Genomic DNA, 18,511 nt, shown 5'->3' with positions numbered 1-18,511 from the left:
TAGAACCTCATCCACAGGCGGGATGAGGTTTCATGAAATTTTTATAAATTAAATAAAGTTTTTCTTTGATGTTCCTTGACATGTCCCAGCTCATGTGACACTGTCACGAGAGAACATGTCTGCTTTTAAAAACCAACATTAACGCACGCGTGAAAGATTGCAGGCCCCGACTCACGGAATCCACCCCCCCCCGCCCACACATGGAGTGCTCAGCGCTTCCAGGGTGTTGCGTCACGCTGGGCGGGCCTTAATTGGCCCGCCTACATAAAATGGCGGTGCGGACCCGATTGGGGGCGCCGATCGGGTTCGTGCCGACTCCCGCCCCCCCGCACAACCTCCCCAACTGGGGAAAATTCTGCCCCAGGGGCAGGCGAGATGTTACAATCAGATCAGCCATGATCTTATTAAATGGCGGAGCAGGCTCAAGGGGCCGAGTGGCCTACTCCTGCTCGTAATTCATATGTTCTGCTCCCTGGGATACCTACAAGATAATGGCGCTCTGTAGAAGGTCATCTGACTTGCCTTTTTGCGCCGTTCTGTTTCCTCTGACCAGGCACGCAGGGCCGGTACCCAGCCTGAAGAATGTTAAAAGAAAAACCCAACTGCGCAAGTGTGGCCATTTCCCAGCTCTGGCATGTGCAAGAGCCTCAAGGTTCGTCAGAACCAGATTTCCCGAACTCCGAAGATAAGCATAAGTTTCTTAACACTATCCAGTTGTCACACAGTCCAAATTTGGGCAGTTAATTTCCAGACAATGCCTCTGTTGTTTTGCTCATAAAAATAAGAGGCTTAAACTGCAAGATGGGCCCTGCAGTAGCAATATTTTTATAGGGACAGGCACACTGATTTCAGGTAAATTAAATTTTTGGAAGTTTTCTATTGCAAATTGTCTGACATACAGAGCTCACTGACAACATTTAGGAACAGAGAGCAGTGCTGAAGGCCCTCCACCCAGTGTTCAAATCAGATGTGTACGTGGATTTTGCATGTTGCCCACATAATCTGAACAGGAGCAGGCACATTACGCATTGCGACACCCACGTCCAAGAATTGGGGCAACCCAACTTCTTGCCCCAAGTGCCTTCTTTACTTTTCAATACGTTTCTGCGTAAGGTTTCACAAACTCACAGCCTGAAACATGTAACTGTGAAACTGGTTCTCTTTGTATTTAACATGCCATGTTGTTAACTAAAATGAAAACAGAAAATGCCGGAAGAACTCAGCAGGTCTGACAGCATATGTAGAGAGAGAAACAGAGTTAACGTTTCAAGACCCTATGACCCTTCTTCAGAACTTCATGTTGTTAACTAGTCTCTCTGAGTCAGAATTTTGGGAATTCTAGTCCTACCCAAGAAATATAAACAATGGCTACAGCAATTCTAAAGGACTTGATTCACTGTTAAACAGCTTTGGATGTACTGAGGCCGTGAAAGGTGCTGCTTTCCTGCTACTTAAGTCATCAGACAAAAATCGTGTACGTGACTCCCGTGAATTATTAGTCTGCAACCAGTTACTTGTGAATATGGGGTCTTGCAAAATTTACCCCAGTAGCTTTCATTTTGGTGCCGAGGCAGTTCTGTGTGTTGTAGCACATGGGCAACATTAATTTTGAGGGTGTACTTTGATTGAAATAATGTACTTTTTGGATTAAAGTAAATTTGTTAAAATCGGCAACTCTGCACTTCAGGAAAATATTGTTATTTAGTTGTATCATTAACTTAGGGATGTACTTACTAGGCTGGGTAACATTGTATGGATATTTTGTTATTAAACAAATAGACCTACTGCTGAATATGTATGTGAAGGCAAGGACAGATATTGCTGCTAATCTCGACATGCCTTCTGTATGCATAAGAAGCTATTTAAAGCAAACTCAGCTTCAGAAATATTATAAACTGTAAAGAGTTTTTCCTAACTGAAAAGATAACACAAACATGCCAAGATTAATTTAATCATGAAATTCGTACTGGCTGCAGCGTATTTCTCTTAATATAAACTTAGATTGGCAGCTGCAAAACTCTCAGAATTACGTACTCTTGCATTTCTTTATCACTTGACTTTCCATAGGATATTCAAATAATAAATGTATGATACTGTATCATCAAAAATTAGCATGCAGAGCAATTCAAGTTGTATTCCTGCTCATTTAACTACCCCATAAGAGTATTTTCAGAGTTCTTGTAGATTTTTTACAAATATTCAAAGTCATGCTGAAATGGAAACTCTCAGATGCAATTCAAGCCAAATGTTCAGCTGATTTTAGCGTTGGCATTGCTGAAATAGCCTTTGAGTGATTCCTTCAGTGTTTAATTTTACGTTGAAAGATATCATAGCCTGAGTAAACAGCCCAATTCATAAAATTGGATTCAGTTTTGCAACATGTAGCCTAGATACATATTTGTGATTAGGCCTCATTTAAATACAGGAGGCAAGCTGCCAGCGCTAATCACTCTGCTTATAGGCAGCTTGCTGTTTGGGATGGCAGAGCCCTAAAAATGCTGTAGAACACATTTCTCAATATATTCCTTAGGCCAATATTTCTGTTACGTAAATCAAGGTTTACCTGAAAATCAGAATGGGCATCGTCCATTATTCAGAGTGTTTTTCACATATTTTCCTGTTACCATTGAGAAAAAGGGACATCACCCTCACTGACAATGCAGCATTCCTAAAGTGCTGGCTTGGGTTATTGTACTCAAGTCTGAGACTGGTGCTTGAGCCAATATCCTCTTGACTCAGAGACATGGCTGCTACCACTGAACTAAGCTTTACACTTAAAGATGAAGGCCTAGAACTTCTGATCCATGTCAGAATCCCTATTTCTGACTCAGATCAGACAATAAGTTACCTACTTACCTTCCTATGATTTTTCGGGCCCGTATCCCACAGAGGTTCTATCCAAACTCTCAACAGTGCAGCAATCCTCATAGTGAGGAGAATCAATGTAGAAACTACGCTCCCTTTTTACAGCACTAACTGCCATATTCTGATAAGTAGAAAGCTTAAAGGTCCCAAAGCCCCTTTGAGAAGCTACGAAGAGAAGGTACGTGTGTAAGGTTAAGTGGGTGAGAGGGTAGGGTGACAGGTAAGTGGGTGAGGTGCTAGATTGACAGGTGGGTGGATGAGGGGCTGGGGTGGCAGGTACATGGATGAGGGAGTGGTGTAGCAGGTAGGTGGGTAAGGGGGTAGGGTGGCAAGTTGCTGGGTGAGGAGGTAGGATAGCGGGTAAATGGGTGAGGGGGTATTCTGGGTCGGGAGTTGGGGGCCGGAGGAGTGGTGTGGATGGTGGTCAGGGAATAGTCAGATGGTAGCTGGGGGTGATCGGGTGGGTAGTTGGGTGATTAGGGGGTGTAGTCACAGGGTCTGGGTTAGTTGGCAGGTTGGGGGCTAGTCGAGTCAGGTGAATAGTCAGGTGGTCACGGGGATAGTCGGGTAGTCAGGGATCCAATGGAGTTGGAAGTCAGTAGCACCGTTACCCAGGATTTAGAACTGGGTAGATAAATATTCTGGTAGGTAAGTTTGAACCCTTGGAAGTCTCTGACTCTAACTCAGAGTTGGAGGCCTTTTCAGAGGGTTCCAGACACAGGGGAAGGCGTGAGGGCGGATGCGCGGGAGATGGGCTGGACAAGGTGGACTACCGTGGGTGGAAAACCTCGGTTAAGGAAGAAGGAGGACATGTCAGAGGAACTGTTTTTGAAGGTAGCATCATCAGAACAGATGCGACGGAGGCGAAGGAACTGAGAGAATGGGATGGAGTCCTTACAGGAAGCGGGGTGTGAGGAGCTGTAGCCGAGGTAGCTGTGGGAGTCGGTAGGCTTCTAATGGATATTGGTGGACAATCTATCACCAGAAATTGAGACAGAGAGGTCAAGGAAGGGAAGGGAAGTGTCAGAGATGGACCATGTGAAAATGATGGAGGGGTGGAAATTGGAAGCAAAATTAATAAATTTTCCAGGTCCCAACGAGAGCATGAAGCAGCACTGAAGTAATCATCGATGTACCGGAGAAAGAGTTGTGGGAGGGGGCCGGAGTAGGACTGGAACAAGGAATGTTCCACATACCCCATAAAGAGACAGGCATAGCTGGGGCCCATGTGGGTACCCATAGCCACACCTTTTATTTGGAGGAAGTGAGTGGAGTTAAAGGAGAAATTGTTCAGTGTGAGAACAAGTTCAGCCAGACGGAGGAGAGTAGTGGTGGATGGGGATTGTTCGGGCCTCTGTTCGAGGAAGAAGCTGAGAGCCCTCAAACCATCCCGGTAGGGGATGGAGGTGTAGAGGGATTGGATGTCCATGGTGAAGAGGAGGCGGTTGGGGCTAGGGAACTGGAAATTGTTGATGTGACATAAGGTGTCAGAGGAATCACGGATATAGGTGGGAAGGGACTGGACAAGGGGAGAGAGAAGGGAGTCAAGATAGCGAGAAATGAGTTCTGTGGGGCAGGAACAGGTTGACACAATCGGTCTGCCGGGACAGTCCCTGTTGTGGATTTTGGGTAGGAGGTAGAAGCGGGCCGTTCGAGGTTGGGCGACTATCAGGTTGGAAGCTGTGGAAGGAAGATCTCCAAAGGAGATGAGGTCAGTGACAGTCCTGGAAACAATGGCTTAATGTTCAGTGGTGGGGTCATGGTCCAGGGAGAGGTAGGAGGAAGTGTCTGAGAGTTGACGCTCAGCCTCCGCGAGGTGGAGGTCAGTGCGCCAGACAACAACAGCACCACCCTTGTCAGCGGGTTTGATGACAATGTTAGGTTGGACCTGAGAGAACGGAGTGCAGTAAGTTCAGAGAGAGACAGATTGGAATGGGTGAGAGGAGCAGAGAAATTGAGACGGCTAATGTCACGCTGACAGTTCTCAATGAAAAGATCAAGAGAAGGTAAGAATCCAGAGAGAGGGGTCCAGGTGGAGGGAGAATATTGGAGGTGGGTAAAAGGATCCGTTGAACGGGGAGAGGACTCCTGCCCAAAGAAGTGAACACGGAGACGAAGACGGCGGAAGAAGAGTTCAGCATCGTGCCGAGCCCGAAATTCATTGAGATGAGGGCGTAAGGGTATGAAACTAAGTCCTTTGCTGAGCACTGAACATTCAGCGTCGGAGAGGAGAAGGTCAGGGAGTATAGTGAATACCCGGCCGGGGCTGGGATTGGAAGATGGGGTGGGGACAGAGGGACAGGCAGGGGTGGAGGGTCCTGGATGGGTGTTGGTGTCGATGAGTTGTTGGAGCTTGCGTTCCTTAGCACTTGAGAGAAAGAGAAAAAGTTTCTTGTTGAGGCGTCGGATGAGACGAAGAATAAAATGAAACTGGGGGCACGCGCAGCTTTGGAAAAGGGTGCGGCGGTGCTGCTGGAGGGAGAGGTCGAGTGTGTTCATATGGCGGTGCATGGCACTGAGTGTGGACCTCAGAATGCGATGGGAACAGCAATCCGAGGAGCGTTGTATGTCCCGGAGATACCTGTACCTGGGTGGGTTCGAAACATGAGGGATGGAATTTCAGTTGAAATCCACGTGGGGTAAGTTGGAGATGGAGACAGTCACTGAGAAAGGAAATATGGCTGCTCCTCATTCCTCAACGCCCTCCTACAGCACCTCCCCATGCGAACGCAAGATATGCAACACCTGCCCCTTCACTTCCTCTCTCCTCACCGTCCAAGGGCCCAAACACTCTTTTCAAGTGAAGCAGCATTTCACTTGCATTTCCTTCAACTTAGTCTACTGCATTCGTTGCTCCCAATGCGGTTTCCTCTACATTGGAGAGACCAAACGCAGACTGGGTAACCGCTTTGCAGAACACCTTCGGTCTCTCCGCAAGCATCACCCAGACCTCCCTGTCGCTTGCCATTTTAACACTCCACCCTGCTCTCTTGCCCACATGTCTGTCCTTGGCTTGCTGCATTGTTCCAGTGAAGCTCAACGCAAACTGGAGGAACAGCACCTCATCTTCCGACTAGGCACTTTACAGCCTTCCGGACTGAATATTGAGTTCAACAATTTTAGATCTTAAACTCCCTCTTCCATCCCCACCCCCTTTCCATTTCTTCCCCCTCCTTTTTGTTTTTTTCCAATAATTTATATAGATTTTTCTTTTCCCACCTATTTCCATTATTTTTAATGTATTCCACCGATCATTTATCTATACCTTTTATGCCCTTTTAGTCTTATTTCACCCCACCCCCACTAGAGCTATCTGTACCTTGCTTGTCCTGCTATCCATTCTTAATTAGCACATTCTTTTAGATAATCTCACCACCTTCAACACCTCTTTGTTCTTTTGTCTGTGACATCTTTTGGTTATCTCCTCCTATCACTGCTTGCTTGTCCCAACAACCAACACCACCCCCCTTCTCTCTCCCCCCCCCACCTTAAACCAGCTTATATTTCACCCCTCTCCTATTTTTACTTAGTTCTGTTGAAGGGTCATGAGGACTCGAAACGTCAACTGTACTCTTCTCCGCCGATGCTGCCAGACCTGCTGAGTTTTTCCAGGTATTTTTTATTTTTTGTATAGGAGGGATGTGATTGCACTGGAGAGGGTGCAGAGGAGATTCACCAGGATGTTGCCTGTGCTGGAGCATTTCAGCTATGAAGAGAGATTGGTTGGGCTAGTGTTGTTTTCCTTAGAGCAGAGAAGGCTGAGGAGGGACCTGATAGAGGTATACAAAATTATGAAGGGCATAGATAGAGCAGATAGGAAGAAATTTTTCCCTTTAGCAGAGGTGTCAATAACCAGTGAACATAGATTTAAGGTAAGGGGCAGGAGGTTTAGAGAGGATTTGAGGAAAGATTCTTTCACACAGAGGGTGGTTGGAATCTGGAACCCACTGCCTGAGGAGGTGGTAGAGGCAGGAATCCTCATAATATTTAAGAAGTATTTAGATGAGCACTTAAAATGCCATAGCATACAGGGCTATGGGTCAAGTGCTGAAAAATGGGATTAGAATCGATAGGTGCTTGATGGCCGGCATGGACACGATGGACTGAAGGACCTGTTTCTGTGCTGTATAACTCTATGACTCTAAGGGCAGAATTTTGCCTTCGGCATGCAGGGGTAGGCCTGACACGCCAATGCATAAAATGACGCGCGATGACGTCGGGACACGCGTCATTTTGATACTCTGGAGTTGGCTGTGCGCCTGCTGAACTGTCAACGGCCTATTAAAGCCATTAAAAAAGTAATTAAAGCTGTTAAGAACACTGCCCGTCCAACCTTAAAGTTTTTCAGGAAACCTCTACCACGGGCAGGGTGAGGTTTCCTGCAGGCTTTATAAAATAAATTTTCCTAACTTCACAAACATGTCCCAGCTCATGTGACACTGTCATGTAAGAGGACATGTTTAAATAAATTTTTACTTTATTTATTTAAAAGTTTTCAAATTCATTCAACCTCCCCAAGGCAGCTCCGTACCTCAGGGAGATTGCCCCGGCTCTCTCTCCTCCCCCCACCCACACAGGTAGCGCTGAGCGCTACCAGCCGCGTAATATGCTGGGCGGGCCTTAATTGGCCTGCCCACGTAAAATGGCGGCACACAGCAGATTGCAGGCGGCAATCGGCTCCGCGCCTGCCCCGCCCACTCCCACCTAGCCCACCCACCCTAGGAAAAATTCTCCCCTCTGACTATGAGGTCCCCCAGTGTATCTTGAGGGGTACCTCCAGGTTATGGAGGTCATCCAGAGATCAGAAGTCCTGGGCTGAAGCAATCATTCAAAACTATCCACAATGTAACTGCGAGCCGGTAAGATTCTCAGAAGGCATATTTGTTTTGGGATTTTTCCCTCAAAGTGCACATTAGTAGTCATTCCGAAGCGATTCAGACATTTCAGTACATATTTGACTTTATATTGATGGGCAAAATGAAACTGTAAAAAGTTGAAGGAGTGTACAAGAATCTGTGCAGCAGAAAATGTGTAGTTTATGTTCCAGCAACTCATATATATTCAGTGTCGTTGTAGTGCAACCAATTGCAAGATTGGAGGTAAAACTGCAGGAATCCTTTTTATTAGTCCTCACAGGCTATAGTTTGAAGTGAACAAATTGCTCCATCTAGAGTTTAATAAACTTTTATGTAAAGGCTTGACAGTGAATACTTTTTCTCATTTTAGTGGAATATTTTAACATTTGAGTAATTCTCTATAGAAATTTCTTTCTCTGGGTCACGTTGTGTCTCTGCCTGGTTTTTCTCCAAAGTTTAATTTTTTTGCCCATAAAATTAATACTAGGGAATGAAACACACTTTCCTCCCCACCCCCCCTCATCCCCCCAAACCCCCACCCCCACACCCACCATCACCCTCACCACCACCACCCATCGCTCCAGTGTATTGGTGTCAAGAGGCACATGTAATTGGAATGTAAATGCCTAACATAAATGATCAAGGATGTTTTGAGCTTGAATGCGCTATGCATGTCATTGCACTACACCCACATTTCCTTGCTTTTTAGGCCCATCTGGCAATCTCTGTGGCCAGATGTGTTTCATCTTATTATCTTATTATAATGGTTCTGATCCCAGGCTAAAGCTGCAGGCATGGTTTTTTTTATTGTAGTTATACTGGTTCAAAACTGTGAATTAAAGTCCAGAATTTTAGGGGTAACAGGAACTGTCATTTTCTGGTGTTGCATTCCAATTTTTTTTGTGTATGCATTTTTTAAATTTATCCTCACGAAGACTATATTATTTAAGGAAGTCTCAACAGTGCCCTTAGAAAATAATAGTGTGATTTGACAAAGTCAATATGGTTTTACAAAATCATGTTTGACAAATTTATCAGTCGATGTAGATGTAGTATACTTGGATTTCCAACAGAAATTCGATACACAATGTACTAAAGGTTAATAAGCAAGATAAAGGCTCATGGAGTTGGGAGTAATATATTAGCAAGGATAGGGGACTGGTTAACAGGTAGGGAGAAAAGAGCAGTGATAAACAGGCATTTTCAAGTTGGCAGGCTGTAACTAGTGGAGTGCCAGAAGAATCAGTGCTGGGACCTCAGCTATTTACAATCTACATTAATGACTTAGACAAAAAGATTGAGAGTGATGTATCAAAGTTTACTGAGGATATAAAGCCAGGTGGGAATGTAAGCTGTGAGTAGGACACAAAGGCCGGGAATTTCCAGCCCTGTCGCGGGCGGGACCCGCCGCGGGCGAGGCGGGGCCCCACCCAGAAGTCCCTTGACTTGCGGCGGGACCGGAAGATCCCGGTGGCGGGCGGGTGTGGAAAATCCTGCTGAAAGAGGCTGCAAAAAGGTATAGACAGGCTAAGTGAGTCAACAACAATTGGCAGATGTGGGAAAAAGTGATGTTATTCATTTGACAGTAAGAAGTGTTGCCGTCCCCATAAAGACTAATAATTTTTCAAAATATATTTGATTTCCCAGTGACCAAATTAAAGGAATTGCATGATTAATTTAAAGTTTTAAGACTTTTAATGTAACAAACAAAGCAAAAACAACATTGACTAAACATTAGTTAGTAGGCAACTAATATCCTAAACTTATCAATGTTTTAATGTTACTGATAGCCTCACGCTACATGCATGTATATTACAGAATGCTCTCCACAGGATTATAGTCTTTATAGGAAGCAGTCCACAATCACTCACATCTGCCAATAGATTTACGACTCCACATTCGCTGAGTTGTATTGCCGAATGACTGTCAAATAGCACTTCCCTCAGTTTTCAGAAAAATTTCAAACCAACTGCCAGCAGTAAAACCCACTCCAGTGTTTTCTCCTCCCGGCCTCACCATGGCAAATCTTCCAGTGTCTCCCGAGTGCCACGGGATTCATCTCTTCAACTAGAGACCGTCCTCCCTCCCGTATTCTGCCTGGTAGTTCATCAAGGATTTGCAGCCTTTGCCACTCAGCTAACCAGACCAGTTGCAGCCTTTTGTCTTTGTGAGACCCCTTTCTCTCTCTTTCTCCCTACCCACCGCTCCCCCAACAACCCCCTCTCTATCCCAAAACTTGGAGACCAAAAGCCTGTCCACAGTTAGCCCAACTGCTCCTGCCTTTATTTTCAGGTGTAAATATTTTTCCATTTGCTCCCAGTAAGCCTCAACATTGGCTCTCGTCCCATGGTTACCAAGCCACCCAGGCTTTTATTGTTGGGCAGAAATTGTAACATATCACATAACCCTCTTCACTGCTCCATTTTACCTTGAATTAACAAGACCATCCAAAACATAGCCATCTTTAAAACCTCACAGTCAGTACAGAAGGGAAAAACAGAATATTTTTTAAAAGGTGTGAAACTTATAAATGTTGTTGTCTGGAGGAACTTGGGTGCACTTGTACAAGGGACACAGGAAGTTAGCATAAAATAGAAAGTTCTGATAATCGGTCGTTGACATGAAACATTAATCCTGTTTCTCTCCACAGATGCTGCCTGACCTGCTGAGTATTTCCAGCACTTTTTTAAATTTAAGATTTACGGTACTTACAGTATTTTGCTTTTGTGACAGAAAGTTAGTATGCAGGGACAGCAAGCAATTAGGAAGATAAATGGCATGTTGGGCTTTATTGCAAGAAGACTGGAGTTCAAGAATGAAATAAATAAATAATATAGGAGTGAAAGAAGTCTTGCTACAATTATACAGAGCTTTGAATATTGTGCGCAGTTTTTGTCTTCTTATTTAAGGAAGGATATACTTGCATTTGAAGCAGTACAACAAAAATCCACTAGCTTGGTCCCTGCGATGAGAGGGTTGTGCCATGATGAGAGGCTGAGTAAATTGAGCCTATACTCTGGAGTTTAGAAAATCAAGAGGTGATTTCATTTCAATATACAAACTTCTGTAGTGGCTTAATAGGGTAGACACTGAGAGGTTGTTTCCGTGGCTGGGGAATCTAAAACACGGGGCACAGTTGCAGGATAAGGGGCGGTTCATCTTGGACTGAGATGAGGAGCAATTTCTTCATGCAGAGTGTTGTGAAATTTTAGAATTGTCTATGGAGATGCTCCAGTGTTGATTATATTTAAGGCTGAGATTCTTTGTCTCTCAGGAAAACAAAGGATATGTAGAGCAGATTGGAAAGTGGAGTTGAGGGAGTAGCTCAGCCATGATTGTATTGAACGATGGAGCCATATGGTGCACTCCTGTTTCTATTTCTTACATTCCTAAGACGTGCATAGTATTTTGGTTTTTTGAATGCATTTTGATGACTTCAGTAGAAGTCACATTAAAAATCGTAAAGCTTCCGTGACTATAAGTTCTTAAACATGACGTGCCTAATGTGCATGAATGATAGATGGTTTGGGGGGCCTTTAATTTTCCTACTTACAGAAGAAATAAATGGTTTGTGTTTGGCAATTTCTTTGGGGCCTGAATGTTTATGCTAATCTAAATGACATTGGCAGGAAATTTAGATATAAACAGACATCATCAGAGGAAGATTTACATAGCTTCTTTATCGACAACTCCTCAGCTGTGCCTCCTTGTTGCAGCACAGAAACTGGGTCCCTCGTGACCCCAGGCTAAAGCTTCAGAGGAACTTGGAGAGATTTGGCCACCAGACATGCTGTGTGCAGGCCCACTGGCATATGGAAACGCTCTGACACTCATGATCCAAACTCCCAGCTCTGGGCAAGTTGCACCATTGCCTTGTGGATACGTGGGAGAATTGACTGCTAAGGGAGTAAACCCTGGGTGGAATCATCCCAGATTTGCACTAAGTGCGGTAACAGGTGGGAAAAAGGACATTTTATCCGCCGGCCGCAATGGTGACTTTTCGCACCGTATTGTCCCATTCCTGCCTCATTAATGACGCAGCCACAGGAAACATGCTGTCACGCTGACAGGCAGCCTCCGATTTGCCCGCCATGCTGTTACCTCACTGCTTCCTCGGGGGCCATATTTAAATTGCAGCTGCGCACACACTTCTCAGTGCTTGCATCCCAGGAGGGCACTGGTGGAGACAACCAAGAAGAGTGCAGCCCCTCAATTCAGTAACGCAACCCTGGGACGCCTTCTGTACACTGTGGAGGCCCACTGTGATGTCCTCTACCCCCGCTCAGACCACAGGAGGCCCAGCAGTCTCACCACTCTGGCTTGGGAGATGTTGCCAGTGGTGGTCAGTGCCAATGCTGTACACAAGTGGTTGGCCATCCAGTGTAGAAAATGGATGAATGATCTCATCCATACCACAGGGTAAGGCGACCATCTTATCACTCCAAACTCACACATTCTCAAGGCCATCACACATTCACTGGCATCTCACTCACTGCCAGCTCAAGGGACATCACCACTCACTCTCACACATAACTTCACATCTCCATCTGACCTCATCTCCTCTGGAGGCTGCCTCCTCAGCCCTCACCAACTTGAGGTCACTTGCGCAGATCAACATGTGCCCTCACACACACACCCTGGGATATCCCCCTTCCCCAGTACAGCCCTGGCCCTGCAACCTCCTCCCTTGCCTGAGGCCACTTCGCCCCCTTCCCCAAGCAAGCCCTAGCCCTGCAGCTGTTGAAAAGCCGCCCCCCCTTATGGCTGGTCTGGTAGGTAGAAACCTGCCCCTAAGCCCTCCTAAAAGTGATGTGGTGCTGCCTGCGAAGCCTGGCGCTAATAACCATGAGTGCTGCCCGAAGAAATGTAGGAAAACGAGCCACGGATTCCTGAGCGAAGTGCAGCTCACCAGGCGCACATCACTTATGTACCGTTGTGAAACACGTCGGCGTGATTTTTTGCCTGGATGATCCAGCGTGGGGCTCGGGGGAGGCGGCGGGGTGGGGGTGATTCCGGAGAGCAGAGCTTATAATTAGATGTTCCCGGCGTCCGGCAGTGGGAAAGGCAGCCTGCCATTGACGGGCGGAGCGAATGATCACAAACTGATTTCACAAAGGCATAATTTTTGGTCCTCTCGCCATATTGTCTGCTCACTCCCACCATGACGCCCAGCGCCAACAGGGGCAGAAAATTACAGCCCCTGACAAAAAAATCTGGAGTGGATCCCAAAGTTTGACTGATGTCTAAATATGTCATCTTTTCAGCAACTCCTGTAATTGAGTCAGTAACAAACATAGTCCTTTTCACTTCTTTGGACTCAGCTGGGGCTGTGAAGAGTGGGACCCTGACATTTGAGCATCCGAGGGTCTTCATAAATTTGACCCCAGAGGGGATACTCCAGTTTCACTGCAGAGAGTTAACGCAACATGGGAGACAGCAGTTACGAGTGATAAGCCCAATCGATATTCATAGAGTATTAGAGAGGGAGTTACAGGCTGTCTCTGATGCCAGGAGGGACCATTGTGTCCCACTGGTCAGCTACCGCGCACCTGAAAAATAAAAACAAAACACTGCGGATGGTGGAAATCTGAAGTGAAAGCAGAAAGTGCTGGAAATACTCAGCAGGTCTGGCAACATCTGTGGAGAGAGAAACGGAGTTAATATTTTGGATGAAATGTGACTCTTCTAAGAGGCATATTCGACTCATATTACACATTCTTCTGACGGGGCAGAGTTCAGAGGAAACACATGAACAAGGTGTAGGCTTCGCTGTAAGAGACTCACTATTGTCGATAATAGAACTCTGTAGATGATTCAGAACATGTTCTCGCCATCTGCCTCTCAACTCAAATTGGGCCAGTTAATCTTATGAGTATCTATGCTCTAAGGCTGTGCTCCATTACAGAGACAAAAGACTAGTTCTATGAAGAGGTTATCAGCAAAATCCCTACCCCAAAGTCAGAACATCTTTACCTATTGGGAGATTTCAACGCAAGAGAAGGCATGGCTCCCCTATCTCAGACATAATGGCTTGGGAAAAATAAACGAGAACAGACAGAGACTATTTGAGGTTTGCTGTTACCATGACGCCATGGCACAGCCGATGGTAAATACTGAGCTGCTGAAATCCCAAAGGGAAACTTGAAACAACTGCCACAATTGTTTAGCAATTTGTATAAATTTTCAAATGCGTGTCTTGAATTCAGTAGTAATAAGACCACCAAGTCTTATAGGTTTCTTACAAAACTAAATTAAATAGAAGAAATAATTTTGAGTGCATACATAGATCTACAAATTACTACTGTGATAACTTCTAAATCCGCTAATTAATCTAACTCCCAGTAATATTTTCATTAAAGCAACAATTAGACACAAAGGGCAGAATTCTTGGTCGGCAAGCAGGGAGATCTCTGTGCTCTTTCATGTACATGCGTGAAAGAGCACAGGGAATGACTCAAGGAATCCCCCCCCCACCCCTGCCCGCACAGGGAGCGCTCAGCACTTCTGGGCAAGCATCATGCTGGGCAGGCCTTAATTGGCCCGCCCATGTAAAATGGCGGTGCGTCCCCAATCGGGGGTGCCAATCATGTTCGTGCCCGCCCCCACCCGTGCCCACACAACCCCCACCGATGGGGGGGGAAAACTCAGCCCATAGATTTTAAAAGAGCCAGGCAAAGAAACTCATACCATGAACAATCCAATTCAAAGTAAGCTTTCTTAACTTCAGTTCTTCGTAGACAGCAGCTTAAGGCTTAGATGCTGAAGGTTTCACGCTTGTTAGACCTTAGAAGGCCTTCCCTTACACACAACCTTCACTCCTTTATACATGTTTTCCCCTTTAAATGCAAATTCCCATTGTTTCACTATGCCTTTGGACTTTACCTCTCTGATAATACAAATCTCTCATAGTACCAATTTTACCAATAATCTTTAGGAAAAATAAACCCTGTTTCTGAACTTCCCCTGGCTAGGTGACAAATTTCACACCCTCTTTTAAATTCAACCAGTCTGGTTTATTTAAAAATGCAAATGTTCCCTTTACACCTATGTCTACCTACTTAACATTTCAAACCGAGCTTATCTTCTAATACATCAAAGCCTTCAGATCAGCTGCCTTCAATTCACTTAAGTTACATACGCACATAGACACACACAGACACATGCACACACCTTCTTTCAGAACAAACCATGCCACAAGGTGTCCTGGAGACATCCTAGATCAGGGCATTGGCACCAGCTGGACCTGATCATCACCACACATGACTCTCTGAACAGCATTCTCAACACACACAGCTACCACAGCCCTGTCTGTAATACAGATCACTCCCTGGTTACCACCAGGTTCAGAATGAAACCGTTGAAGTTTTTAATTCAAAGCAGAAATGCCGACTGTGTATCAACGTCAGCTATACTGTCTACCCAGATAAAAAACAGTTCCTCAACTCGATTGAAGAGCACTCTTCAGCATTCCCATACAGTGCAGAAGTGAAGTGAAACATACTTTGAGACACCATCTACAATACCGCACTCTGAACATATGGGAAGCAAGAGTGGAACAAGCTGGCAGATTCCAACACAGTGATGTTAACCTCAAACCAATCATTGAAGGTCCTCTCTCATTAATTGCAAGAGAGATTTGAGTGAGAATGCTCTGAATGGACCAAGAGCTGCTCAAAGTAAATTCTAACAAGCTACTAGGTGGTGTGCCATCAACTGTGGAAGCAGAGTTGGGGGGGGGGGGCATTTGTCGGGCAAATGCAAAAGCGGGTTGGTTAGAAGACCTGCTTCGGTTCTATGGGACATCATCCTAGTTGTTTAAGAATCTCTTAAGCTTTCTAGACCTCAGTTCTCACATCTCAACCCCCTCTCACCTACCAACCCCTGGCCCCTCATAGCCTCCATGCCAATTCAATGCCAATTCATGGTCCCTCATACATACCCTCCATACTAACTCAGTGCCAGAAATGCCTCCAACCCACCCCCCATGGCCCTCATACCCTCAATGCCATCTCCATAGCCACCTACCCAGTATCTACATGTGGAGACATCAGGAGCTGATGTAATAAAAAATAAACTTCTAACAATCTAATACAGCTCTCACCCTTACACATTTAATATTGTAAAAAACTCCCATTCCAGAAACCCATTCAAATTTTTAAATCTTCTCAAGTGAGTAATCGTTTATAAAAACAAACACGCTCCTATTCAGACCCCACATCAGAAATGACACCCTCCTTAAACTGAACAAACTGCAGAGGCCTTGTTTTTAGCTGTCAGTGACAGATGTAGCCTGTGTTTTTTAAAGACCAAGGGATTCAAACATTTTAAGATCATGACAAATATACAGACCCTGTCCACCATTCAAGAGTGTTTACATCTACTCCATAAAATTTGTGACTCCCACACTATGGGTTAAGGTCCTTACAACTGCCAAAATGAGGTCTGTTTGAACTCAGAACTGAGTTCAAATAGCCCTGCTGACTCCAGATTTCCCTCCTGTGGGAGCCACACCCCAACTCCCGCCGCCCCTCCCCTCCCCCTGTTGTCCTGCTGGTGAAAATTGGATCTGTAGGAAATGGGGATAGGGCTTCCGCATCTGGGTCCCGCCCACCATTTGTAAATGTCCTAGCCTTCCCAACACCGCAAAAATTCAGCCCATAGTCTTACTTCGCCTGTTCTGTGGTAAAAGACTTTTAGACAGCACATTGTCTGGCACCACCCCCTGTCCTTCCTACCAAGGGTGGCCCTACCCGGGAGCAGGGAGCTCCTGAAGGCTCACTCAAGTGGTCATCAGAATGCACAAGCTTCTCCACCATGTCAAGGTGCCAATCCATGGAGAAGAATTTAGTGTACTATATCCGCTGCTCATGATGTAATCTCCTCTGTGTTTGGGAGACCACATGCACATTGGGTGATCACTTTGCTGAACACATCTGTTCAGTCTGCAAGCGTGACCATGAACTTCCAGTCGTTGGCCATTTAAATTTTCTTGCTCCACTCCCGCTCTGACCTCTCTGTCCTTGGCTTCCCACATTGTTCCAAAGAAGCTCAAGGAACAGCATCTTATCTTTCCATGAGACACTTTACAGCCTTTCGGACTCAACATTGAGTTCTACAATTTTAAATCAGAACCATTCCTCCCATGTTTTTCAGCAGGCAGATGATGTTATGGTTCTGTTGTTGCTATTTACAGCTCCTCTAGACCAGCTTTAGTTTCTTTACTCGTCCCATTACCACCTCTGTGGGTTTGCACCATCATCCTTTTTGCCATTTAAATCACTCTTGCCTTCTATCGCAGACTTCCCTTTTATTCTTTCTCCCCTCCCACTTCCCTTCCTCTGTACTTGCTTAAAGTTATCTGGAACATTTTTCAGTTCTGACAAAAGGTCGTCAACCTGAAACGTTAACTCTGTTTCTGTCTCCATGGATGCTGCCTGACTGGCTGAGTATTTCCAGTATGTCCTGTCTCTATTTCAGATTTCCAGCATCCTTGCTATTTTGTCTTTTGCATTAATGTTACAAATATGTTGTTTGAACAGCAGACAGTGTAATGTAATTTTGCTGTTTGTTGTATTTTGTCCAAACAATTTGCAATATTTGGCTGAAATCCTGCAGCATTGTATATTGAAGCTGCAAGGCTGAAGAGATAATGCATTAGAAAAGTAGGATACTACAAAAGACAAGATATGGCTTGCCACAACAATTTCAAAATAACCTCCAGGCAAGTTTGCTTTATTAAAAATTTGATTTACTCAGTGTTCAAAACAATATCGCCGGGGTATTTGTCAAGAAGCTGACTCTACATAAATATGGAAAAAAATTATTTACTTCATGACTGTATTCTAGATTGCATTTTGTCGTTATTGAATTGAATTTTATTTAATTACAGAGAGTATCAACCACCAAGACTGCCGGTGCTCCATCATACAGCAGGTGGTCAAGCACTCAGCCACACCAGGTATAGTCTGAGACAATATTCAGAAATTAATGCAATGCAAACGTGAAAACTATTAAATTAAATGTGTGCCAACTTAAGTATCGAGTACATCAGGACCAATCTGGTTCTACTGTTACCACTTGAAAATTACTATAATGTGTAATTTTTAACTCTTTCCTCTTGACTTTTATTTACTATGGCTTTCTCTTGGTGGATCCTCCCATGTACTTGGATAAGAGAGTTGACAGATGACATGTCCCTAAATCACTTTCAGTGCTGGGGGATGTCTAAGTGCTGTGGGAAAGTGCTTGCTTCCACATGACACCTCCCACTGACACCACAACTGAGATTGTGAGCTCGCTATAGAACTTTCCTGTCATGCATGTCATATTGGCTCATATCATATTGGATCATCAAAACACTAGATTATCCCCTCTGCATTCAAACGCAGTGTTAGCTAGTTAACCTGACAGCTGATAAATATGCTCAAGTTGCCTGAAAAGCATCACGAATTTTATACATTGCTTAACTGACACAAAAATATGTATTAATCACCAGTTGCTCTTGGTCTGTTGTCTTATGTTCCCAAACAAATGAAAATACAGTTGGCATTCCTTTTCATCTGACAGTCAGTATAAATATCTTAAATGTTCTCTGGCATTAATGAGCAGGAAAGGTCAATGCCCAAGCCATCTCTCACAGAGATCACAGGCAACACTGAATCTTACTATTTTCTCCTGTTAACACAGTGCAACTGGAATGATGTTTGCCTTGCATTGTAATGTTTTCTTAAATTAAAGGTGCTTTAGAAACTTGATTAAATAATACAATAGACTTCAAATAATGTTTATTG

The 18,511-nt window shown here is 44.8% G+C and overlaps 1 protein-coding gene across 1 annotated transcript in view; it reads left to right on the top strand.

Moving 5' to 3' along the window:
• The window catches only part of LOC144678935 (RNA-binding motif, single-stranded-interacting protein 3), a 1,591,210-nt gene that overhangs the window by 352,820 nt on the left and 1,219,879 nt on the right, over positions 1-18,511 (top strand). Inside the window, exon 3 of the mRNA XM_078539043.1 lies at positions 17,611-17,679. Within this exon, the coding sequence (XP_078395169.1) occupies positions 17,611-17,679 (69 nt within the window). The remainder of the gene's footprint in view (positions 1-17,610; positions 17,680-18,511) is intronic.

Source organism: Cetorhinus maximus, chromosome 3 (genome assembly GCF_964194155.1).
Source record: "Cetorhinus maximus chromosome 3, sCetMax3.hap1.1, whole genome shotgun sequence".
Classification (NCBI taxonomy): Eukaryota; Metazoa; Chordata; class Chondrichthyes; order Lamniformes; family Cetorhinidae; genus Cetorhinus; species Cetorhinus maximus.
The sequence above is the reverse complement of the archived record's forward strand: the minus strand, read 5'-3'. Positions and strand labels throughout refer to the sequence as shown.